Source organism: Terrapene carolina, unplaced genomic scaffold (assembly GCF_002925995.2).
Source record: "Terrapene carolina triunguis isolate 2854851 unplaced genomic scaffold, T_m_triunguis-2.0 Scaffold111, whole genome shotgun sequence".
Lineage (NCBI taxonomy): Eukaryota > Metazoa > Chordata > Testudines > Emydidae > Terrapene > Terrapene triunguis.
Genome location: NW_020664462.1, coordinates 18,848,751 through 18,871,188, shown reverse-complemented (window position 1 = coordinate 18,871,188; position 22,438 = coordinate 18,848,751). Strand labels below are relative to the sequence as shown.

General features: G+C 38.4%; 1 protein-coding gene across 1 annotated transcript in view; it reads left to right on the top strand.

The window, feature by feature from the left end:
* VIPR2 (vasoactive intestinal peptide receptor 2) overlaps window positions 1-22,438 on the top strand; it is a 100,536-nt gene that overhangs the window by 5,225 nt on the left and 72,873 nt on the right. Inside the window, exon 2 of the mRNA XM_026652146.1 lies at window positions 1,520-1,622. Coding sequence (XP_026507931.1) covers window positions 1,520-1,622 — 103 coding nt within the window. The remainder of the gene's footprint in view (window positions 1-1,519; window positions 1,623-22,438) is intronic.

Genomic DNA, 22,438 nt, shown 5'->3' with positions numbered 1-22,438 from the left:
CAGGATTTCTTGACATGGGTCAGCTGACTCGAATCCCACTAATCCTAGGCTTACATTGCTGTGTAGACAAAGTCTATGAGGTGCTCAGAGAACAAGGGTCAAGTTTTCAGAAGTGCTTAACACTCATGAACTTCTACTGTGATGCTATGGCCAGATTGTATAGAATATCCAGTGCTCTGACTCCTGAAAATCTGGTCTTAATTGACTTGCCCAAGGTCAAACAGGAAATCTGCAGCACAACCAGGACTTGAACCTAGATCTCCTGACCCACGCCACTGCCTTAAACCCAAGACCATCCTGCCTCTCACTTATTTATAATATTTCATAGTGTACTAACTGATGTTCTAATATTATGCAAAAGTAATGGTGTTTTGTAAATTAGACCTCATTACAGGACTCTATTATTAAATCTTTGCTGACAAGGGGAGAGAGAGAGACCATCACTTTGTGTGTGAATTACAAAATGTGCACATGATTGAACAGTTCAGCAAAGTCTTACTGCCTTATAATTTTGTTTCATTTGCTTAATCTTGCTGCTGTATTCCTAAAGACTAAAATGTATTATTATTATAAATGTATTATAAATATTTTCTGTTGTCCGTACCCCCTCAACTCTGCCAACATTTCCACCCTTACCCTAATGCTTGTCAATGTATTGCACAGTCACCTGTTCCGTGCAGACTCCTGTGCATCGTGTGAGCTTCTTGAGTTCATTCCTCCAGTTCTCCTACTGTGCTGCCTGCCATGAATCTCATTGACTTGAATAAAAAAAATCTCTATTTGTTGTTCCCCTTCCTCTAGCCTCTATCTACCTAACAGTCTGTGCTCATGAGCAGGGACCCTCCCTTCTGTCTTGAAAGTGCCTGGCGTATTGTGGGCAGTACTATAAGCAAAGGATGAATAATGATAACAACACAGCTCTGTTTTAAACTGAGTTTCCCACTGCATACTACTTGCTTAAATCAAAGAATCGGTAATGAAGTATTGTGACCCCCAGAAGGTAATGGTCACACTATGACAAAGAAAAGCAAATGTTATTACATTAAAGATGGTGCAGTTTGATTGCTTGACACACATACTGATGCAAATTCAGCTTTTCTAATCTGAAGCAGCTTTCTTTAAAAGATCAAAAATGTACTTGTCGCCCCATTAAGGATGTTATATTGGAGTACAGATTGACACACTGTCTTTCTGTAGGGTGGAGGGAAAGTTTCTCAGAAGAACATTGGTAAATACACTATGTTGTCAAGGGCTCTTTTTTGTAAATGGCAATGTTGGTTTTGGAATGCTTCAGAAAGGAGTTGAAGAGGACTTCTTTTTATGGAAGAGCATTATATTAATGTTTCATTTTGAAAAGCTAAAATGCATAAACTTTGAGAAAGGACTGTCCCTAGCACACTCTTAAGGGCTTAAAATAATGAATACAAATTGTGAATTCTTTGATTGGTAGTTGCATCCATTATGGATCATTTTAATTAAAAAGCTTTAAGACCCAGGCCTGTTTGTTCATTTTAAACAGGTGAATGGCATCCACCCAGAATGCAGATTTCAGCTGGAGATTCATGAGGAGGAAATAAGATGTATGGAACTTCTAAACAGTGGCAAAACAGTGGCGTTTAAAGGTAAGAAAAAGATGTGCTGCAATGCACAGACAGCTTGTAAAGAAAAAATCCCTATTCATCAGCACTGTTGAACTTCTTTGACAGTTAAAATTACATTTTCAGAATTTATTTGTGCTGTGACTGTACTTTTTATGAATTGGATAATTCATGCTGACTTCGTATTGAAAATAAAAACTAAGGATGAGAGACCTAATTAACGTTCTGATGCACATGGCAATTCAGATACAGGATTGAATTCATCCTTGATGTATCTCCATTGAAATCTATGGAGTTATGCCACGGGTGAACTTGGACCTCACAGTTTTATTAAGAGAAACGCCTTCCCCCCCCAATTTTCTGGATACAATAACGTTTAAAATATACACATCCAGCTTACTGTACCTAGGTGGAGGAGAAAGGAGAAAGAAAGTAACCTATAATTAGATTTCGTGAGAAGGAGACCAGTTGCATTTTTTTTTTCAGTTTTAAGCTTTTAGGGGATTTTCTCTGCAGTTGTAATGTGAGTGGAAGATAAGATGATCAGAAAACAAATAAAAATGTATGACATTTTCCTTGAAGTAGGGGCCTCTGACAAGGTCACCAGTTCACAGAGCAAACATACTTTTCAGTATGAAGGTAAGAAATGTACCCTGGCATTTTCAGTGTGAAAACAATAAATAATCTAGTGATGCAAAGGAAAAGCAGATTGTAGCATTAAAGTACCTAGAATGGAAGTCCTGAGTAAGAACTTTGTTTAAAAAAAAAAAAACAATTTATTATCATTTGTAGGTAAGGTGTTTCTCAGCTGGAAGAATATGTTTATTATATTTATATTTTCATTACAATTATTAGTGTTATATTATATTTGTATAAGCCCTATGGCCAGAAGCTCCAGAGGGGAAAGAGTTCTCTACTCCCTCTGTTGATGAAAAGGGCAAAGTGCTGCCATAAAAACCTCTTTTTTGCACAGACCCCTATACACCCTTTGGGACGCTTGAGATGAACTTGGGAGTTTAGAAGACAATGGGTTCCAGGGAGGCTCTGAGAGGGAAAACCGCTATTACCTTGTGGTAAAAAGTTCATTTCTAGAGCTGGCTAGGAATTTTGCAGTTTCCACAAAATCAAAATTTTTCATGGGGAAATTTTTTTATTTTCAGTTGAGAAAATTGAAATTAAATATTCTGAATTGAAATATTTCATTTTTTATCTGGCACAGTGCATTTCATTTTGAATCAGTTCAACAAAACATGAAACTGCATTTCCCTATCAGCACATGGCCTTGTGGAATTGTAGTTCAGGCCCAATTCCCTCTTATGGGCTGGGCTCCCTCGAGGACTACATCTCCCATAATGGAATGGGGATTTCCCTCTGATTGAGCCATGTGGTGCATAATGCGTTTCTTCTCCCCTGTGCAATCTCTGTGGGATTCAACGCCGCAAAACTTGCCAAACTGCCAGGTGTCAGCAACGTCCCTTTACTATGACCCCTATTTCGTGATCCCCTGGAGGTCTCTTAGATTTCAGTGTGTGACTCCTAGAGTATATATTCAAATATGCATTTGCCTGCACTAACACAGTCAAAAGCAGTATATTTTTCTATCATTTCTCCTTTTGATTAATCTGGCTCAGGCATTAGAAGAAGTGCAGTTTTAATAACAGTGACTGTCATGGACATTGATATCTGTTCCAAGAAAATTCCCACTGAAATCATTCATCTACTCCTAGATTCTATATTCATAGTGAAATTGTTTTAGGGAAATAAGTGTTAAAGGAAGTGTTAAATGTTACATGAAAAATACTAGTGCATAGCCAAATGGTGAAATGATTACTAGGCCTACTTAAATAATTAATCTTAAATTAATAAATTCACTATGAGCTATTTAAAAATCCCAACTTAGTTAACTTCTAAATCCAGTTGTGCTGTTCACTGTTGCTGGGCTGGTCCAAGGAGGAGATCCCTGCTGTGAATTTCAGCTGCCTTTGGCTTTTGGAGAGGAAGTGCTAATGTGATGCTTTGACTTTTCTGAGGGGTTTCCTTTCAACAGGTTGTTCAAGCCTTCCTACCATTTTACGGTGGTGGTTTCCCAAAAGGAATCTGCATGCTTCTCCTCACGCCTTGCAAGGAAGCAGTACTTCTGACAGTACTGATTCAGTGCAGTGGGGCAGAGGGGACCCAGCGGTGGAAGATGGGCTTGCACATGTAATTAAGTGCTAGGCTGGAGAATACATCCAGGGGAATGAATCCAGTTTATGGGGTGTATGTTTTGACACCCTTGGATAATTTATGTCTACAACTGATGTTAAAGGTAACTTCTACCAAGAAACTGGCCAAATGGCACCCCTAGGCTAATAATACTCACTTGCATATCCAGAAATATTTGTTATATGTGTGTCCTTGATGCACCAATAAACTGTCTCTGTTCATGAACAAAATATCCTAGTTTAAGGAATCTTCTATACTCAGACATACACACCCTTCACATTTGTGTTACGCTCTGATGCACTCCAAAACAGCAATCCCAAAACACCAGGAAATTGAAGCAACGTAGGTTGTCAATCAAAACATGTAATAACCGCGAACCAGTTAAGTCAGCAACAGTATGAACAAAACATAACAGTCCAAATGACAGGCATATAGCAGCAGGCCTTGAGTGACTACATACCCCCAACCAGTGCTTAGCTGGAGCCGGTTCACACCGGTTCACGCGAACCAGTTGTTAAATTTTGAAGCAGTTTTAGAACCGGTTGTTAAAAATTGTTATGAAAACAAATGTTATAAAATGAACTTAAAACCGAATAATCTTAATCTTATAAAACGGTGTAGAAAATAATACGGTGTACAAAATAAACTTCAAATGCAAAGGGACGCGAAATTCTAGCAGTTAAAGAGCCGTTTCTACAACAGATAAATCAAGATTTATGTTGCTATGCGCGTGCGTGTCTAATGTCATCGCAGGCTGTGACTCGGTCGCATCCAAGTTCGTGCTGACACAAGACAAACGTCTAGTTTATTATTTTATTAACAGGGGTCGCACTTGCCTTGTTCGTGCACTTGCTCAACTGTTTTCTATACAATTCAACACAACCAGTGAGTCATAGTCAGTCTGTTTGTTTCTAGTAAATTGCATGTGATATTTTAGTGTTTAATACTAACTGGACTGTTATTCGAAGATTAAAGTTTTCTATTCAATATTATTTACCCTTCATAATGAAATGCCAGAAAAGCATTGGTGACTGGTTTTCCAATAAAATGACAAAATCATTAGTCAGTAATTCTAGTAGTGAAAATAATGATTTAAATACTGAAAATGCCGATGACAATAATTTTGGTGATGAAAATATCTTAAATGTTGAATCATCTGAAAATGTGTCCGCAATAGAAGAGTATTTACATGATTGTGAAAATTTAGTACCCAATTGTTGGACTTCCGAGCAGGCACAATATTTTTTTAAAGAAATATAATGGCTTGATAATTGAAGGCAAAAAGCTTGGCTGTTCCCACTGTGCAAATACGTCACATTTGGGGGTCTTTGGAGGAAAATCTTTACACGTTTCTTCGGAATGGCAAAAGTGTACTATTAAAGCATCTGGAACTGATAAAAAAGTTCAGCAAGCTTCATTAAGAAAAGAAATGAAGGAACATTTCGAATCAAGCTCTCATTTGAGAGTTATAAATATTTTAAATGAATCTAAAAAAGAACCTCTCACTACAGTGATTGATAAACTTACTGAAAAAAATATTGCAATAACCAGCAAAATTTTCAACATAGTTTACAGCTTACAGTAAAAAGAAAACGACCAATGTCAGATATGGAGGATGAAGTAGAGCTACAAATTAAGAATGAAACCGATTTAGGGAACTGCCTACATTCTCGATTTTCAGCCATCAGAATCGTAGAGCATATTGCTGAATTAATAAGAAAACACATTTTTATTAAAATCATCTAAAACAATTCAAAGATTTGTATTATTATTGATGAAGCTTCTACAATTTCAGGTAAAACTGTGCTTGTAATTACAAGATTCTTCACCAACAATTTTTCTCAGTTTAATGGAATTAGACTCAACAAAAGCAGAAAATATTTATAATACTTTGAGAAATATGTTAACCGATACAGGATTTGACACAGAATATTTAAAGAAAAATTTAATCGGATTTTGTTCTGATGGCGCGAGCACCATGCTTGGACATAAATTTGGAGTTTCTACAAGACTGATTCAAGATTTTCCAAACATCATAATTTGGCATTGTTTGAATCATTGGCTACAACTGGCCTTAGATGATGCTATAAATGATATCAATGAAATAAGCTATTTCAAGATTTTTTTGGACAAGATTTATGCAATTTTTCATCAGTCAAATAAAAGTCAGTTTGAACTTAAACAAATTTCTGAAGAACTATATATTGAAAGCATCAAAATAGGCCGTGTTTTTGGTCCATGATGGGCTTCTTGTAGCCTTAGAGCTGTCAAAGTGGTCTGGAAGGCTTATCCAGCTCTTTATATTTATTTTTCCAAAAATAAGAAATTTTCTGGCATGGAAGAAAGATTGAAAAACAAACAATTTTTAAAAGACTTGGCATTAATGATTGACATTTTGGATGAACTTGCATTATTATCAAATGCACTGCAAGCGAGACAATTGAGTTTAACAAAGGCAGATAAGCTAATCAAACGAACGATTGATTTTTTTCATACAATTAAAAGATAGTTTTGATATACACGAAAATAAAATTAATGAAATGATAGAAAGTGATGCTTTTAAATGCATAGAATTTGAAGATAATGTAAGGTTTAAATCACTGCCACGAGACAAAGTAATAGAGTGTATTATTGAAAAAATGAAGGCAAGATTATTAAACAAAAATCACATTAAATATAAAGAAGATAATTTAGGTCATTCTAGTAATACACCTAAAATAGTTGAATTATTCAATGTTATGGATCCCACTTCATGGAATATTGAAGAAGTCAGGTTACCTTGGAAATCAGGAGAAGAAAAAGTGCACGAATTAAATAAATTCATAAAATTTGTAGTCAATTTAAATGATTTTCGTGACTATGTAGAGAATAACATTCAATCAAAAAATCTTCCTGATCCGGAAACCATAAGGAAAGCAAAGCAAATTATGAACACAATTGCAATTAGTTCTGCAGAAGAAGAAAGAGCTTTTTTTGTTGATGAATATTATTTGTAGTGATAAAAGGGTGAATTTAACAATTAAACATATCTCAAGCTTTATGACCATCAATTTGTTGGGAAAACCACTAAGTTCCTGGAACCCAATACCATATGTTAAATCATGGATGAGAAGTCATCGATCCGCATTAGATACCAGAGTTTGTGGATCCAACACCAAAGATTATGGAGAAGATCAAGAAGCCATTTGGAAAATTACTACCTAATTAGTAATAAATAATGTACTTAAATATTCTTTAAAATACACCGATATAACGCAACCCGATATAACACGAATTCGGATATAACGCGGTAAAGCAGCACTCCAGGGGGGCGGGGCTGCGCATTCCGGTGGATCAAAGCAAGTTCGATATAATGCAGTTTCACCTATAATGTGGTAAGATTTTTTGGCTCCCAAGGACAGCGTTATAGCGGGGTAGAGGTGTATTGTTTGTTGCATTGTATACTTCAACACGAATATATTACACTTTTTATTTTTAATAACTTAAGTAGTTCACATGTAATATTTTAAAATACAAGAATAATAGGCATTTCATTCTTAAATATTATTATCGTTTGCTTACTCATACATCTCTTCTTTATATTTTCTTCTTTTCAAATGTATTTTAAATTCGTTTAATAAAGCAATACTTTGTTTCTATTGTAATAAACATGTACAAATGTTTTTTATGTTTTTTATTGATAAGTATGACTCCCAATGACTCAATGCATTGCCACTTCTTATCGAGAAAGGTACAAAAAATACATACTGTGACACATCCCTTAAATCAGAACTTTTTATAGGGAACTGGTTGTTAAGATTTTGGCAGCTCATCACTGCCCCCAACGCTATGCGCGTGCACGCACACAAATTGGAACACTTTGTTCAGGAAGCAGGAACCAAGAAACAAACAGGAACAGGAAGCAATAAGCAGGAAGGCAACACACACACACACACCAGTCGTTGCAATTTACTTAACTGATAAGAACACTGTATTCAAATGGTTTTAATTAGAGATGGGCTAGTTGGCTTTGTTAAAATAAGAACTGCCTGAAACCTTTGCCCTAAACTTGAATCAAACTTCTAAAGTTTATTTAAATAAAATAAATTAATACAAAGTATTTCTCTTATTTTGAACAGGAGGGCTGGCTACATGGCCCTTGCTTCATCTTTCTGACTGACCTTGGTATCTGCTGCCTGTCACACCAAGGCCATAATAATGTTAAAATTCTTCCCCATTGACTGGCAAGGTGGGTGAGGTAATATCTTTTATTGGACCAACTTCTGTTGGTGAGAGAAACAAGCTGGTCCAATAAAAAATATTACCTCACCCACCTTGTCTCTAATATCCTGGGACTGACATGGCTCCAACAACACTGCGTATCCCCATTGACTGAAATTTAGTCAGCAATGGAGGATCTCACTCCCACTTGGGGAATAAAAACTCACTGAGCCTGCACTACTGAAGTCAGTGGGAATTTTTCCACTGACATAAATGGGCATAGGATTGAGCCCCGAGTCTCTGGGCACAGTTCTCCAGAATCTGATTGCCATACATGGTGATGAGATTGGTTAGGGTAGGCCTCCATTCCCTTTGGGAGAGGCAGCGTCTCCTTTTGCCTGAAAGTGTATCAGCAGTGAGAGGGAGAAGAAAAATAGATTCATGATTTTTTTTTTTGGTAGGTCAGAAAGACCATTACAGTTGTCTAGTCTGACCGCCTGCTCAACACAGGCCATACATAGCACCTGCCAGTAATTTCTGTGTTATACCCATAATCTTTGGTTGTGGAGTCCTGGAAGATCCTGTGGTCTTCATGGGTCAACAAATCAATATTGTGAACCATGCCCTCTGTTAGTTGAACGCTGTATAAATACTATAAATACTACCTTTGAACAAATCCACAGTTTATGCTAACAACATGGATCCTGTGCAGGCCTGTCGACAGAAATTCCGGGCCCCAGGACCAGGGCCGTCACTAGGGGGGATGGGGCCGAGGGTGGAAGTAACAAATTCATCACTTCTGGGATTGTGCCCCCTTCCCCTCCCCTCCCCTGTCGGCAGGCCTGATCCTGTGTTCCACTTAGACCAAACAGACTATCTACAAAATATCCTATCACCTATTGCCCACTTATTTGACCTCATACAAAAATCCAAGGGGAAAAAACCTATACCAAATAAAAAATTACTTTTTAAAAATCTTAAAACAAGCCAGTGGCAAATTGCTGTTGTTGCTGTGGGTTTAACATTTCACACAGTTCTAAAGCAATAGATCCATATCTGTGCACCTTTAATTAACCTTGTAAAAGAGAGAGAATGACTGTCAAGGTCAAAGATGTTAGAGCTAGATTAGAAAAGTTAAAAGTATTAGATAATTAGGCTGTGTATCATACTTTTCTGTACAAAAAAAAAACCCCGATAAAGATTTAGTTATTTAAAAAAAAAAACCTGAAGTCTGAATTTCTCTTTGATTTTGGGCTTTGTGGCTAGACACTTTTTTAAATCAATAGTTTCAGATGTTGCTTCCCAAATGTGTTTTGTGAAACTCATATGCCAGTTAAAATTTTTAATCTTTGATGTGGCATCTAATCTCCAGGAAGGTGTCTAGATGGAAAGATAGAAAACAGCTTTGGAAGGAATTTTCACAGAGAACTTTTACGAACATTTCAAAGAGAAATTTCAAAGTGCAGTGGGTAATAGAAAAACAAAAGAACAAGCAAAAAGATGCTCTAATTTATTCATAGATTTTAAGACCAGAAGAACCGTTGTGATCATCTTATTTGACTTCTCACATAACACTGGCCTTAGAATTGTACCAGAGCTAATAACTAGAGCATATCTTTTAGAAAGTATCGAAGATACTGATTTGAAGATTTTTAGTGATAGAGACTCCACCACATCCTTTGGCATATTGTTAAAATGATTAATTTATCTAAATGAAAACTATCATTTTGATTATTTATTTGCATTATAAAATATAGTTTTAGTTGCCTGTCCTATACTCTGGACACATATGCCATGGGTTAAACCACACAAAATCAGGGCCAGAGGGCCATTTGGCCTGGGCCTCAAGCTCAAAGTGGGCCTCAAATTTAGACACTTGTTAATTTTTTGGCATTTGATAAGTTTCGCAACTTGTTTTTATGCACATCCCTATCGGACCAAAATGTGACACACTCTCTCAGCTTAGAGCTGCAAATTTAAGCAAATGAGAGATGTGATTTGGTAAAAGACATAATTTTTTTGTTAACTGATATAGATTTTGTCATATTAAAGAGTTAAAAATGTTCATAAATATTAATAAAAATATATCGGTTCTGATGGCACAAGATTAGACCGTGATGAACGTGTCCTCTCAGATCAGCTGATTATAAAAACAAAGCACTACTAGTGGTTGGTGCTGGATCAAGTGAGTGTTGAAAGGTAGATAATTCTTACAATTTAGTGTCTTTATAGTTTTACGTCTAGTTGACTAAGGAATTATTTATGTGTGAGAATGCCTCATTATTATCTTTATATGGTAGCTAAAAGAGGTGACTGGTTGTTTGGTTGAGCCCTAGCCTGGTAGCTTGGCCATCATCATAGGCTTTCATAGTCTAAAGGCCCAGATTCAAGGTGAAAATTTGTGAGGACAATCTTGTACAGTGACTTTCGTGAGGACACATGTTTGAAATTTTTGGACATTATCCCTCTGTCTGTATCCATGTCTGTGTTTACTATATATATATATATATGTCATCCCTTCATCTTCAGCTCAGCCTGTTATATTATATTTTGCATGCTTGAGTTTTGATTCAGTGATAAGGATAATAACCTATCTGATTGTTTTTGTGTTCTTAATTAGTATTCCTTCGTTTTAAGTCTTTTCAGCATTTGTGTACATGTTTACAGTAGAAGATTTCAAGTGTAGATAAGCTACTTATTTACAGCAGAATATTTCAAGTGTGGATAGGCTACATATTGACCAGATAGATCACTATGAAGAGGAGATTTGAAAGTGATGCAAGCAAGAGATAGATGCTGCTTCACTCAGTTATTTTCGCTAAGAGCTCAAAGCCAATAACTTCATTTCTCAAACCACTGGAAAACACACCTTACCCAACAAACAATGCTACAGATAATGAAAACTCCGTAATTGCAACAAGTGATATTTCAATGCCAATACCTGAACATGAGGATAGTAGTCAAGAAGGAGATGTGCCAACAGTAACAGATGCAGCAGAATATCCTGTGTATGATCAAGAAACTCAGCAGCAACAGGAAGATGTAGATCTTACGCAGCAAGAGCAAGTCATGAGTACTACAGGTTTGACTGTGACTGACATTGGAATTATTGACAAGAGCAATGCTGCCCAAATGCAATCTTTTTTTCAAATTAGTTGTTTTGAAATTCCAAGTAACATTCCATGAAATGCTTATAATCATGCTTTCCCTACTCGTCTGCTGACAAAAACTCTTCCAAATAAGCTATGTGGGTCATTCGTACAAACAACAATTCTTGATGTAATTTGAAATGCCAAGTATTTTTCAGTCATTGTTGATGCCACTCCAGATTGTTCTCACAAAGAACAGACTACTATGGTTATTCGATATGTTAAGATTGTAAGCAGCTCAAAATTTTCAATTGAAGAAAGGTTTATTTTGTTTGATAATTTCAGGAGAAAACTGGAAAAGAAATTGCTGCTCGAGTACTAGGAATTCTAGAAGGTTTTAAGTTAGATTTTCAAGTCTGCATTGATCAAGCCTATGACAATGGATCTAATATGGCTGGGAAGTACAAAGGTGTACAAGCAGTTCTGCTTGAGCATAATTCAAACTGTATTTTCTCCAGCTGTGGAAACCACACACTAAACCTTGTTGGTGTTGACTGTGCTGAATCATGCAAGGAGGCAATTACTTACTTCGGAACTGTTCAGCAAATGTACAATCTCTTTAGTAGCAGTCCACAAAGGTGGGAAATCCTGAAGCAATATCTTCCTGTTTCACTGCATGGGATGTCCAAAACTAGATGGTCTGCACGGATTGATGGTGTTCAACCAGTTGCTCAGCATGTGAATTAAGTGAAAATGGCTTTAAATGAGCTAGAATCTCTGTCTCACTGCACAGGCTCGAACTGAACTTCAGTCTATTCAGAAGCACATGTCCAATTTGAATGCATTCTGATGTCATCTTTGTGGATGAAGCTACTTACAATGATCCACCAAACGAATCTGGTAATTGAAGCACGCAATGCTACACTTGATGTTGAGAGGGATAACATTGAAAGTCTTATCAATGACATTCAACAGATTCATGAACAATGGGATGCGATTCTGACTGAATCCAGATTAGTAGCACAAAATATTGGCATTTCATCTGAGTTCTCCACCAATCGCAACTTACCTACTGAATCCGATGCCGAGCAGCGTTATAGGGTCATTGTCTTCCTTGTCATCATTGACTCTAGTCAATCAGGTCTTACATGTCAATTTGACTCACTGCGACTAATTTGTACCCTTTTTGGGTTTCTTTGGCAGTTCAACAGACTGAGTAATGAAGATCTACTTCCTTCAGCTGAACAATTTCAGCAACAGTACAACAAAGAAATCTCAAAAGATCTCAGTGACGAAGTCATCTTCCTCAAATGAATATATTCCACGAACTTTAAATTGGATTGCAACCCAAAGGAATTGCTTCAAGAAATACTCGAACTCGGACTCTCTGGGGTGTTTCCTAATATCACAATTGCATTGCATAGTTTTGTGAGTCTGCCTGCATCAGTGGCTTCAGGTGAACGCACCTTTCAATGTGTTGAAGCAGGTAAAGAACCAGGGGCGGCTCTATGTATTTTGCCGTGCCAAGCACGGCAGTGAGGCAGCCTTCGGCGGCATGCCTGCGGGAGGTCCGCTGGTAACGCGGATTCGGCGGCATGCCTGCGGGAGGTCCGCCGGTCCTGCGCCTTTGGCATACTGCCGCCGAATTGCCACTGAAGCTGCGGGACCGGCTGACCTCCCGCAGGCATGCCGCCGAAGGCCGCCTGACTGCCGCCCTCACGGCGACCATCAGGCCGCCCCCCGCGGCTTGCCGCTCCAGGCACGCGTTTGGTGCGCTGGTGCCTGGAGCTGTCCCTGTAAAGAACTATCACCGTTCAACTATGGGATAAGAACGTTTGAATGGGCTCGCCATGCTTAATATCAACTGTGACATTGCACGAAAGCTAGATTTTTTCCTCAATAATTAGTGCATTTGCACAGAAAAAGGCTAAAAAACCATTTGTTAAATAAAACAATACTCAAATTGTCTCTCTCTTTTTTGGTGCCTTATTTTGTTTTCATGTTTTGTCATTTTTTTATTTTTATTATGGCAAAGGTCCTCAAGAGCTGGAAGTGGCCCGGGCCTCTCTAGATCTCTGAGTGGGCCTGCACAAAATAAGGGACAGCCCATACACATAACCACACCAATGCTCATTCCAGTCCTTCCTCAACTGCCTGAGACAAGAGACACAAATGCATAAAACCCAAATAGGCTGCTTCCTTATTGGGCCATGTGTGGGAGGAAATGGATGAATATGGGCAAAATTCACTGAACATCATAAATCTTCATTTTGTAGCCCTGTCAGGTCAGGAAAGTTAGAAATGCATGGTACCACCATATTCTTTTTTCTCTATCATTTTCTTTAAGAGCTGGGCTCTGAGAGTCTGCTACTTTTTAGAAAGGAAATCCAGGTGCTTGTTGGTTTTGTACAGTTTGGTTTTACTTTTTTTTTTTTTTTAATATTTAAGCATTGTTTGTGGGTCTGAGTATATTTACCTGTTTAGAAAGTTTTGTCTCTTTATGAGGCTTAATTCACTGCTAATCTTATTCTGTTTTCTTCCTCATGCTCTGCCCATCATCGCGATATGTAAGAGCTCTGGTGGGAGCTGTGCATGGTTATTTGAGGGCAGAATAGGACATCAGAAACATGACCCTTTGAAGAGGCTTGTATCTGATTTTGGTGGGAAATGAGGCTTAAATGAAAGGCATCCTGGGAAATTTAGTCTTAAACTGAAAGCTGACCGATCGAAAATTAGCAGTTGGAAACCTCTTGCATTATCCATTTTTAAGCAGGTTTTTCCACTGATCACATTTCCACTTAAGACTAGATAGCACAATATGGCCCCAGTACTTTCAAAGGGAGCTCTAAGAAAGTGCTCCTCTATAACAGAGCTAGAATTTTCCAGGACTTAATCAGCTGTGGCCTTGACTGCTGAAGGGTGCAGACACCTTTATATCTGGGACAGGGCTTGTGCTATATTTTTATCATTGTCTTCCTTGTGGTTTTCCTACTTCCAAAGTCCTGTTTTATGCCCTCTTCTTCTGTAATAGTTTACTTCATATATACAGTTCAAACAATAGACTTCTGGGGCATTTTTCACTGGTATCTAAGGTAAAGGTGGTGATATAAGATGGGTGGAATGAAAAATGAAAAGTCCTCTGAAATGCCTTCCTACATTAAGAAAATCTCATGATCAGCCTTGCTCTAAACCTCATATCATAAAGGTCATTAAGAAATTGCAATGATAAGTAAGCAGTTTTAGTAGGGAAGAAAACAGAATGTGACATCAGCCTGTGGCAATGAAGAAAAGCAGGTCAATAGAAATGCATTACTAGTTATGTTTAAATTATGTTGGGGACACGGGAAAAGGAGGGAGGGGTTTTGACTCTAGCTCCTAACTGTTTCCTTTATAGAACCTAGCATCATCCTTCTAACTGAGCAACATGTAAATTCTCTCTTTGAGGTGTCAGTTCAGAACACACATACTGTAGATGTATATTTAGGGATCATTCAGATCCATGGATCAGATCTTACTTTCTCAAAAAGTATTTCCCATCTGTGGTTATATATTTGTCCCTTCGCTTTTGTTAAGGCTCTTGGCTGTAAGGATCAGACTAAAAAGGTTCAGGACAGCAGGAAATAACTTTGCACCTTTTTGAGCACTGCTCAGTTGTAGGTGAATTCTCATTCTTATTATTTGTTAAGCACCAACAGTGTGCTCTATGCTGAGGTAAGAAATGTTACAGATTGTTACATGATTTGCTGACCTTGGCATTAAAATGCCTACCAGAACTATGTCTGTTCTTCTGAGATGGACATTCTGGTGGTATGCACACATCTGATTTGGGAGTTCACTGGTTTATGAACTATATGCATTGTAGTGTTGTTGAAAGGGCCTTCAATATTGATTTTTTTAGATCAGTAGTAGAGAGTGTGAATGTCTGTGGTTAGAAATACCAGCAATATATAGATCAGTGGTCCCCCCTAACTTTTTCTGTTGCATCCCCCCCTACCCTTAATGGAATCTTTCTGTGGTCCCCCGGAGCCATGGTCAGGAGCCAGGGCCGGGAGGAGGACTGGAGCCGCGGTTGGGGTTGGGAGCTGGGCCTGGGGGCCGGGGCTGGGGCCATGGCCAGGAGTGGGGCAGCGGCCAGGGGTTAGGGGCCAGAGCTGCGCCTGGGGGTGGGGCTGGGGCAGAGCGGTGCTGGCCCCATTGCGCCTTCCCAAATGTTCCTGCACACACCCCTATGGAGGTGCACCATCCAGGTTGGGGACCACTGATGTAGATGATATGTATCTGTCAGGATAGGTTCATCAATGGCTGTTAGCCAGGATGGTCAAGGACACAAGCCCATGCTCCGGGTGTTCCTAAACCTCTGATTGCCAGAAGCTGGGACTAGACACCAGGGGCCGGATCACTTAATAATTGTTCATTCCCTCTGAAGCATCTAGCATTGGCCACTGTCAGTAGAGTGGATACTTGGCTAGATGGACCATTGTTCTGACCCAGTATGGTCTTCTTATGTTCTTATTTCTACATCTCCTGCTGTCCAATCCCAAGAGATGTAGTGATATCCAATATTGCATCCAATTCTAGGACACTATGCTAATTTAAGTGGGCCCTCAACCCAATTAGTCCAACTATCTCAGCTTCTCTCTGCAAGACCATCCATTTAGTTGAATGAATGGCGGCTGCACTCATCCATTTAGTTGAATGTTCTAGCTAGCTTTAGGCAGAGGAGAGAACTGACTTGTCAGTCATTTACTGCTAGTAAAGAGACTAAAATTACCATTACTAGTTTTCTAAATATGCGGTGTTCATGTGTGTTGAGGTTTGGTGTTTGTTATAACACTAGTATTCAAAGAATGTATTTAAAAGATTGTCCAAATTATTGTGATGTAAGATCATAGATGCAAGTCCTAAACTTTATTACAATGGAAAACTGTCTTTTAAACATCTTTAGCATGACTTTCTACTGCTAATGTTCTAGATAAAGTTCAAGGCCATTCATGCATACATTCATCCATTCAGGCATACAAACAAATATTTATAATCCCCAAACAATATTAAAAGTAGGGCTGGTCAGGAAATGAAGACATTTTCCCTGGAAAATTTTCCCATAAACATTTTTTTCATTTTTGCTTGACATTTTAATGTTTTCATTTTGGTTTCAATAGTTAAACTTGTTGTAAAAAAAACCAGAACAGCCACACATTGAAAATATTTGTTTGCCAAAAAATTTTTGTTTAGGAGTTTTGGTTGCCTGATGTAAGATTGAAAAATTTCAAGGTAAGCAGATACTTTTTCTGAAAATTTTAATTTGATCAAAACCCAATAATTGGTCAAAAAATTTCAATAGAATTTTTTTAACAACTCTATTTATTAGACTAAGTCCAAAGATACATTAGAAAAGAAGTATTTTTGATCAATAAAAGCCAAGTTATATTTAAGTTTATTTGTTTTAACCAAGGAAATCTGTTTTATAGTCTAGCCTTGCAAAATTCTACTTGCAAGGGCTAGTAATTTTTATTAACTAGCAAGTAAATTTTTTTTGTTTCATTTAACTCCATTACGTATTGTTGGGCAACCAGATTCTCTCTGGACTAGTAAATATTCAGGACAACTGTGCAAGACTGCATTGCAGCCAATATTGCATGAATTGTTCACAGCCTTGCACTCAGTGTAGTCATTGTGATGAAATGCATCCCTGTATTCACATCCTACACACTATTGTTATAATCTTTGTACATGGCATGCCTTGTGAAGTATCATTTGAAAACTCATAACTTGTGGATCAGTAATATCATGGTAAAATGCATATAGCAATGTTAATGTGTAAAGATATGGAGTTGAACATAAGCTGAAATCATGACTAAACTGTGCTTCCCAGATAAGTCTGGGGAGCGGCTAAACCAGTTTCTCAAAGACAAAGGACAAGCTGATGCCCCATTCAGGGGTCAGCAAAGCTGATGGACCATCACCTGTGAAGTAGCCATTCTTTGGCAAGAAAGGGGGGACAGGGACAAAGAGATCTGCATCTTAGCAAAGAAACAGTATGAGGTCTCCTTCCTCCACCAGACCCCCTATCTCTTGCTTCCCAGTTGGAAATGCTTTTCAAAGAGGGACTGAAACTCTAAAAAAGAGGAGCAAACACCCCAAGATTGCCCTCTCTCTCCCTGCCCATCTCATGCTCCACACTTGAGAAGACAAAGGAAACAGCCATTGGACTCTGGGGAAGGGGTCCTGACCTGAAAGTTTGGTCAGTAATGCTGTTGGAAACATGTGGTGAGAAACTTTCCTTTGAATCTAATATAGTTTGTTAAGCTCGGCACTAGAAAGCATTTTTATCTTTATTTTCTTCTAACCATTTTTGCCTTTTATGCCTCATCACTTGTCCTCACTTAAAATCTCTCTTTGTAGTTGATAAACTTGTTTTATTATTTTATCTAATCCAGTGTGCTTAACTTAAGTGTCTGGGTAATTCCATTTAAGGTGTTATTTTATTCCCTTCAAGGAATAACAGATTTAATGTATTTGGACTGTCTGGGAGAGAGCGGGGCAGTACAAGGCATACTTTTCTGGTGTGTTGGGATTACCCTGCAGGATAACCAAGGCTGTTGAGATCCAGAGTGTGACTGGCAGGCTGCAGTTACACAAACATGGGGGTGACCTGCATGCTGGCAAGCTGTTTGTGAGTGGTCCAGGTTGGTCACTACAACAGTAAGGCATTGCAAGGCACCCCAGGTTGCCCAGCCAGGGTGACACAGCCCCCCTCTGATCTGAATCGCACCCTGTATTGTCAGTCATTTACCCCTGTGCAAAGTAAATGTAAAGCAGACATAAAAGGATACTATCAAAGTAACACTGAGTTAGTGTCAGAGAAAGCTGGTATGGAACTGTTATGGCTGTGGTCACCTTCTTTTCATTAGCATTAAGTGAGCTTGTTCTAAATTTGCTTTGTTCCCAAGCCTGTAATTTCTTTGCCCTTCTCTCTTTTCCTCTCATTCTCATTTACATATCAAAAGATGCAGAAATAATTTCTGTCGATATGTTTGTAAACTGCCCTGTATGCTGTACTGCATAGTATTGCATTCAGAGGTTTGGACTGGAAAAATGTTGCCCATAGGAACTGAGGCCTCTTCAACTTATGGTCTGATTACCATGTGAGTGGAAATCAAGTACAAAATATAACTGCTTCCCAAACTTTAAAACAAACCATGGCCTAGCTGACAACCTACTGGCTCATTTTCAGATGGCTTTCATTTTATCTTGTTTATTGTATACCAGTCCTTTACTGAAAAGTATTAAACACTCCTCCTCCCAGAGTTCTTCAAGACTTTGTTTGAATTGGCACTCTCTGCTATAATCCAATTGTAAAGTGCCACCTAGTGGTTTATTAATGATATGATATATTATTATATTTATTCCTATCCAACCTAGTGTTGTGTATTTTTAGGTGGATAGAATCATATATACCTAAATAATTTTCATTCAAGAAGATAGGAGCCGAGATACCATGGTGATGCATGTAGTCTCAGTACATACACAAACAGAAAGATGAGAAATGCACTTTAGTTTACCGTGTCTTTCGTGCAGAATGCATCACAATCATTACAGTCCAAACATGCAAATAAAATGTGTACTATAGGCTAATGTAGAAGATAATAGTGATGGGGTGGGAACAGCGATTCCATGGCCAGGTTTCAGGGAAGCCTATTGAGCAAAGGGAAGCTGCTAGGTTGTGAGGGGTTGGAGTTGATTGTTTTATTACATGGTGGGAGTCATAGGCCAGGGAGAAGAAAGGGTCCTTATGAGGAAACTTGAAAAGAGAATCAGTTAGGGTCAGGGAAGCTCTCCCAGGCAGTGGGGTAGCATGGAAGAAGGAGCTGTTCTCTGAGTGTGGTAGCTGTAGTGGGTGGAGGTAAAGAGAAGTATAGTATTTGAGATGTATGGGGAATGGCATGGAGATAAGTCAGAGAAATAACACTACTGGCACAGTACACTCTGTGTATGTATGTGTCAGGGTGGGAAGGTACACAGCGAATAATCAAGACTTAAGAGTTTATTTGTTCAGGATGCTGACATGGAGAGGAAATGCATAAATGAATCTAACATGGTGGGAATGTGCTCCCATTTCTGGGGCACCCATGAGAAGGTAAGCTGCTGCATTTTGGACAAGCTGAAATGCAGAGAAATGAATATCAGGGATTATGTAAAATAAGGGATTGAAATTATTCAGATGAGAAAACAAAAGCCCTGAGTAACTCTCTTCCAAGAGGAATTAATGAGATGTGGTTGAATCTGGGCTCTGTTTGGGGATAGTAGGGAACAGAGAGATGGGGATGGCGTGGTAAAGGTTCCAGGGGAGATTGGGTGAATCTAGAATCTGAACATTTTTTTGGAAATTCCACAAAAGATTTTTGTGGGAAAAATCTTCCCACCATCGTGAGTATGACACTCACTATATGGACGCCACCATCTACCATTTCTACCAGCCAGGGGTTTGACTTTCCTTAAAATATGGCAGCAAACATATGCTACTTAATATTATTTTTGTACTTAATTAAAATGATTGTAATATATTATAATACATTTAGGTCTTGACCTAAGTTGTCATTTTCATATTAAATTTTAAATAGGTTTATTTTTTAAAAGAAAACCTATATTAACCTTAAATTAAATCCTAACCTTAAATTAAAAAATTGAATAAGAATGATTTTGATCTACCCTGAGATTAACTAATGTAAGTATAACACCTGAATTGCTGGCTGTATCCCACCCCTAAAAAATACTTAGATATTTTCAAAAAGGAAAAATCCAATAGACTCAGAGGAGGAGACCACCCCTTTTTCAGCAAGTGGAATACTGCTGTTGTTTCTTAATACTCCTGTGACACTTTCTTGAGGCATTCAAAACCATAGATCACTGTGTTACCCCCCCTGCTCTATGTGCGTGTGAGAGAGAGAGAGAGAGACTTGCTAGTGCTAACCTGGGTGATGGCTCCTTGTCACACCAGTCTGTTTGCTATCCCAGACAAACTTCTCAGAACTCTGCCAGATCTTACTTTGCCTTATAGATTAACGCGTGCTGTATCCCAGTTCCTGAACTTCCCAGAAGTGTTCCCCTGTAGTGTCCGGTCCCTGTCACTGGGCACTCACAGTAATTACCAAGTCTGCTGCCTCCAGAGACCACAGTGTACACACCAGCTTATTTGATTCAACTGAGAAGGCAAACTCTACTTGATATCACAGCACTGAGATGACTTTACAGTAAAAAGAAAATAAGTTTATTAACAAAGAACAGAAATTCACAGATTCAAGTGAGTGTGGAGTACGAATAATGGAAACAGTGATGTTACAAATAAAACAAAAGTATAACAACAATCTTCTAAGACACTAATCATAACTTTCAACAGGCTAAATCTTTGTCGAAGGTCAGTTTCTCGCCTAAAGCAGTCATTCTCAACCAGAGGTCCGGGGCCCCCTAGGGGGCCTCAAGCAGGTTTCAAGGTGGCCTCCAAGCAGGGCCGGCATTAAACTCACTGGGGCCCAGGGCACAAAGTCAAAGCCCCACCACATGGGGCTGAAGCTGAAGCCTGAGCAATGTAGTTCGTGGGGGCATGGGGCCCCAGGCAATTGCCCTGCTTGCTACCCCCAATACTGGCCCTGGCTTTATATGCAGAAATATATATATTGTGGCACAGCTGGGCCGTGGAGTTTTTATAGCAAGTTGGGGGGAGGAGGGGAGGCGAGGCTCAGAAAGAAAAAGGTTGAGAACCTCTGACCTAAAGCACCCTCTCAGCTCAGCACCAGGATCCAACTTTCATGAGTGCAAAGAACTAAAGGGGTTCTTTTCACATCCTTTTATAGTCCAGCAAACCTTTAAAAGGTATAGTTTTGAAGAGCACCCCCAGTTAAGATCCTTTTCCCCTGCTGTCTATGCTCTAGTGTGCTGACGCCATGCTGTTTTCTCATCCTCTTGTTAACTTGTTCTTCCAGTTTATCTCAGGTGCAAATAAGTTTATATTTGGCTTATCCTGCTTAATTCACATCACAGAATCTAAGCAGTAAATCAACATTCCTTTGTCTGGGAGCATTTTGTTTATCAACTGTGCCTGGTTACATAGTTTAAACATATTTTTAGTACGTGCATACAACTTCTTGAATTAGAACCCCAGATACATCTTGCAATGTTTCAGATGACCAGTATGATATAAGCTTTCATTTGATACTATGCGTGACATTCTTTATAGATAAATACTATGACAGTAATGTGTTAGGTGTAGTGAGTTTGTCAGGTGTGATAGAAGTTGCTGTTACATGACAGTGAACGCTTTGCCAGTTGGCAGTGAGGATCTGTTAGAGTCACAACTCCTAAGTGTATGAATAGCCTTATGAATATTCTATTCAATGTCTGTAATGTATGTACAACATTAGACATGGTAGTTCTTGTTAGGAAGATTACTAGGACTGTTAAAAACAATCTATATTTTTTCATGAAATTGTGCATGATTTTGTGAAAATTAATATTTGTCTAACGATCTCAAAGTTTTTGCCCTTGAAAATTGGGTAAAGAACAATAGTCACTCAATTATCAAGATTGAGATTTTTCAGGTTTTTAACTAAATGTTTCCAAATTGGAAGATGTCTATACCTCTTATTTCATAGTTTTCAAATTTTGTTGCAAATATTTTGCCTAGCTATATGACATTGGTTAGGTGAAGTGCTTTTCGAACAACAAAAATGTATATGACTGAAATGTCACGTCACCAAAGGTACATAATAAAGGGGAGAAGATAATTTGAGAGCCCAGAAAAGAATATATTTTTAGATTGTAGCACTTTCAGCAGCTCTCACAGTTTTCACTGACTCCAGCATTATAGTTTTTGGCTTTCCAGCATTTTTCAGGAACACCCACAGCCTTTCAGTGACTACACATGCCTCCAGGACATTTCAGCAACTCTATCAGATTTCCATGTATCATAATAAATAAACCTAAAAATATACATAAATTAAACCTGAAAATCCATCATGGAATTCTGATCACAGACATTCAAACTTCATTCTCATGATTTTTCTTGCACTCATGCTTGGCATTTTGATGAAATTGCATTTCTTCTTATTACATCCATTGAATCTATGAATTCAGAAAAGATACAGTCCCTTCATCTATAGTTGAGAGCTTGCAATGTCTGAAAAGCTCTCAGCAATAGGCATTGTAGTTCACTGATAACTCTAGATGACAGCCATAAGTTCTTAAAAAAAAAAAAAAAAAGGGCCACTCCCCATCTCACTAGAGCAGGTTAAAAAATGCGGGGAGGGTGGAATTCTAAATTTCAAGGCTGATTCTGTTTTTCATTTCCAT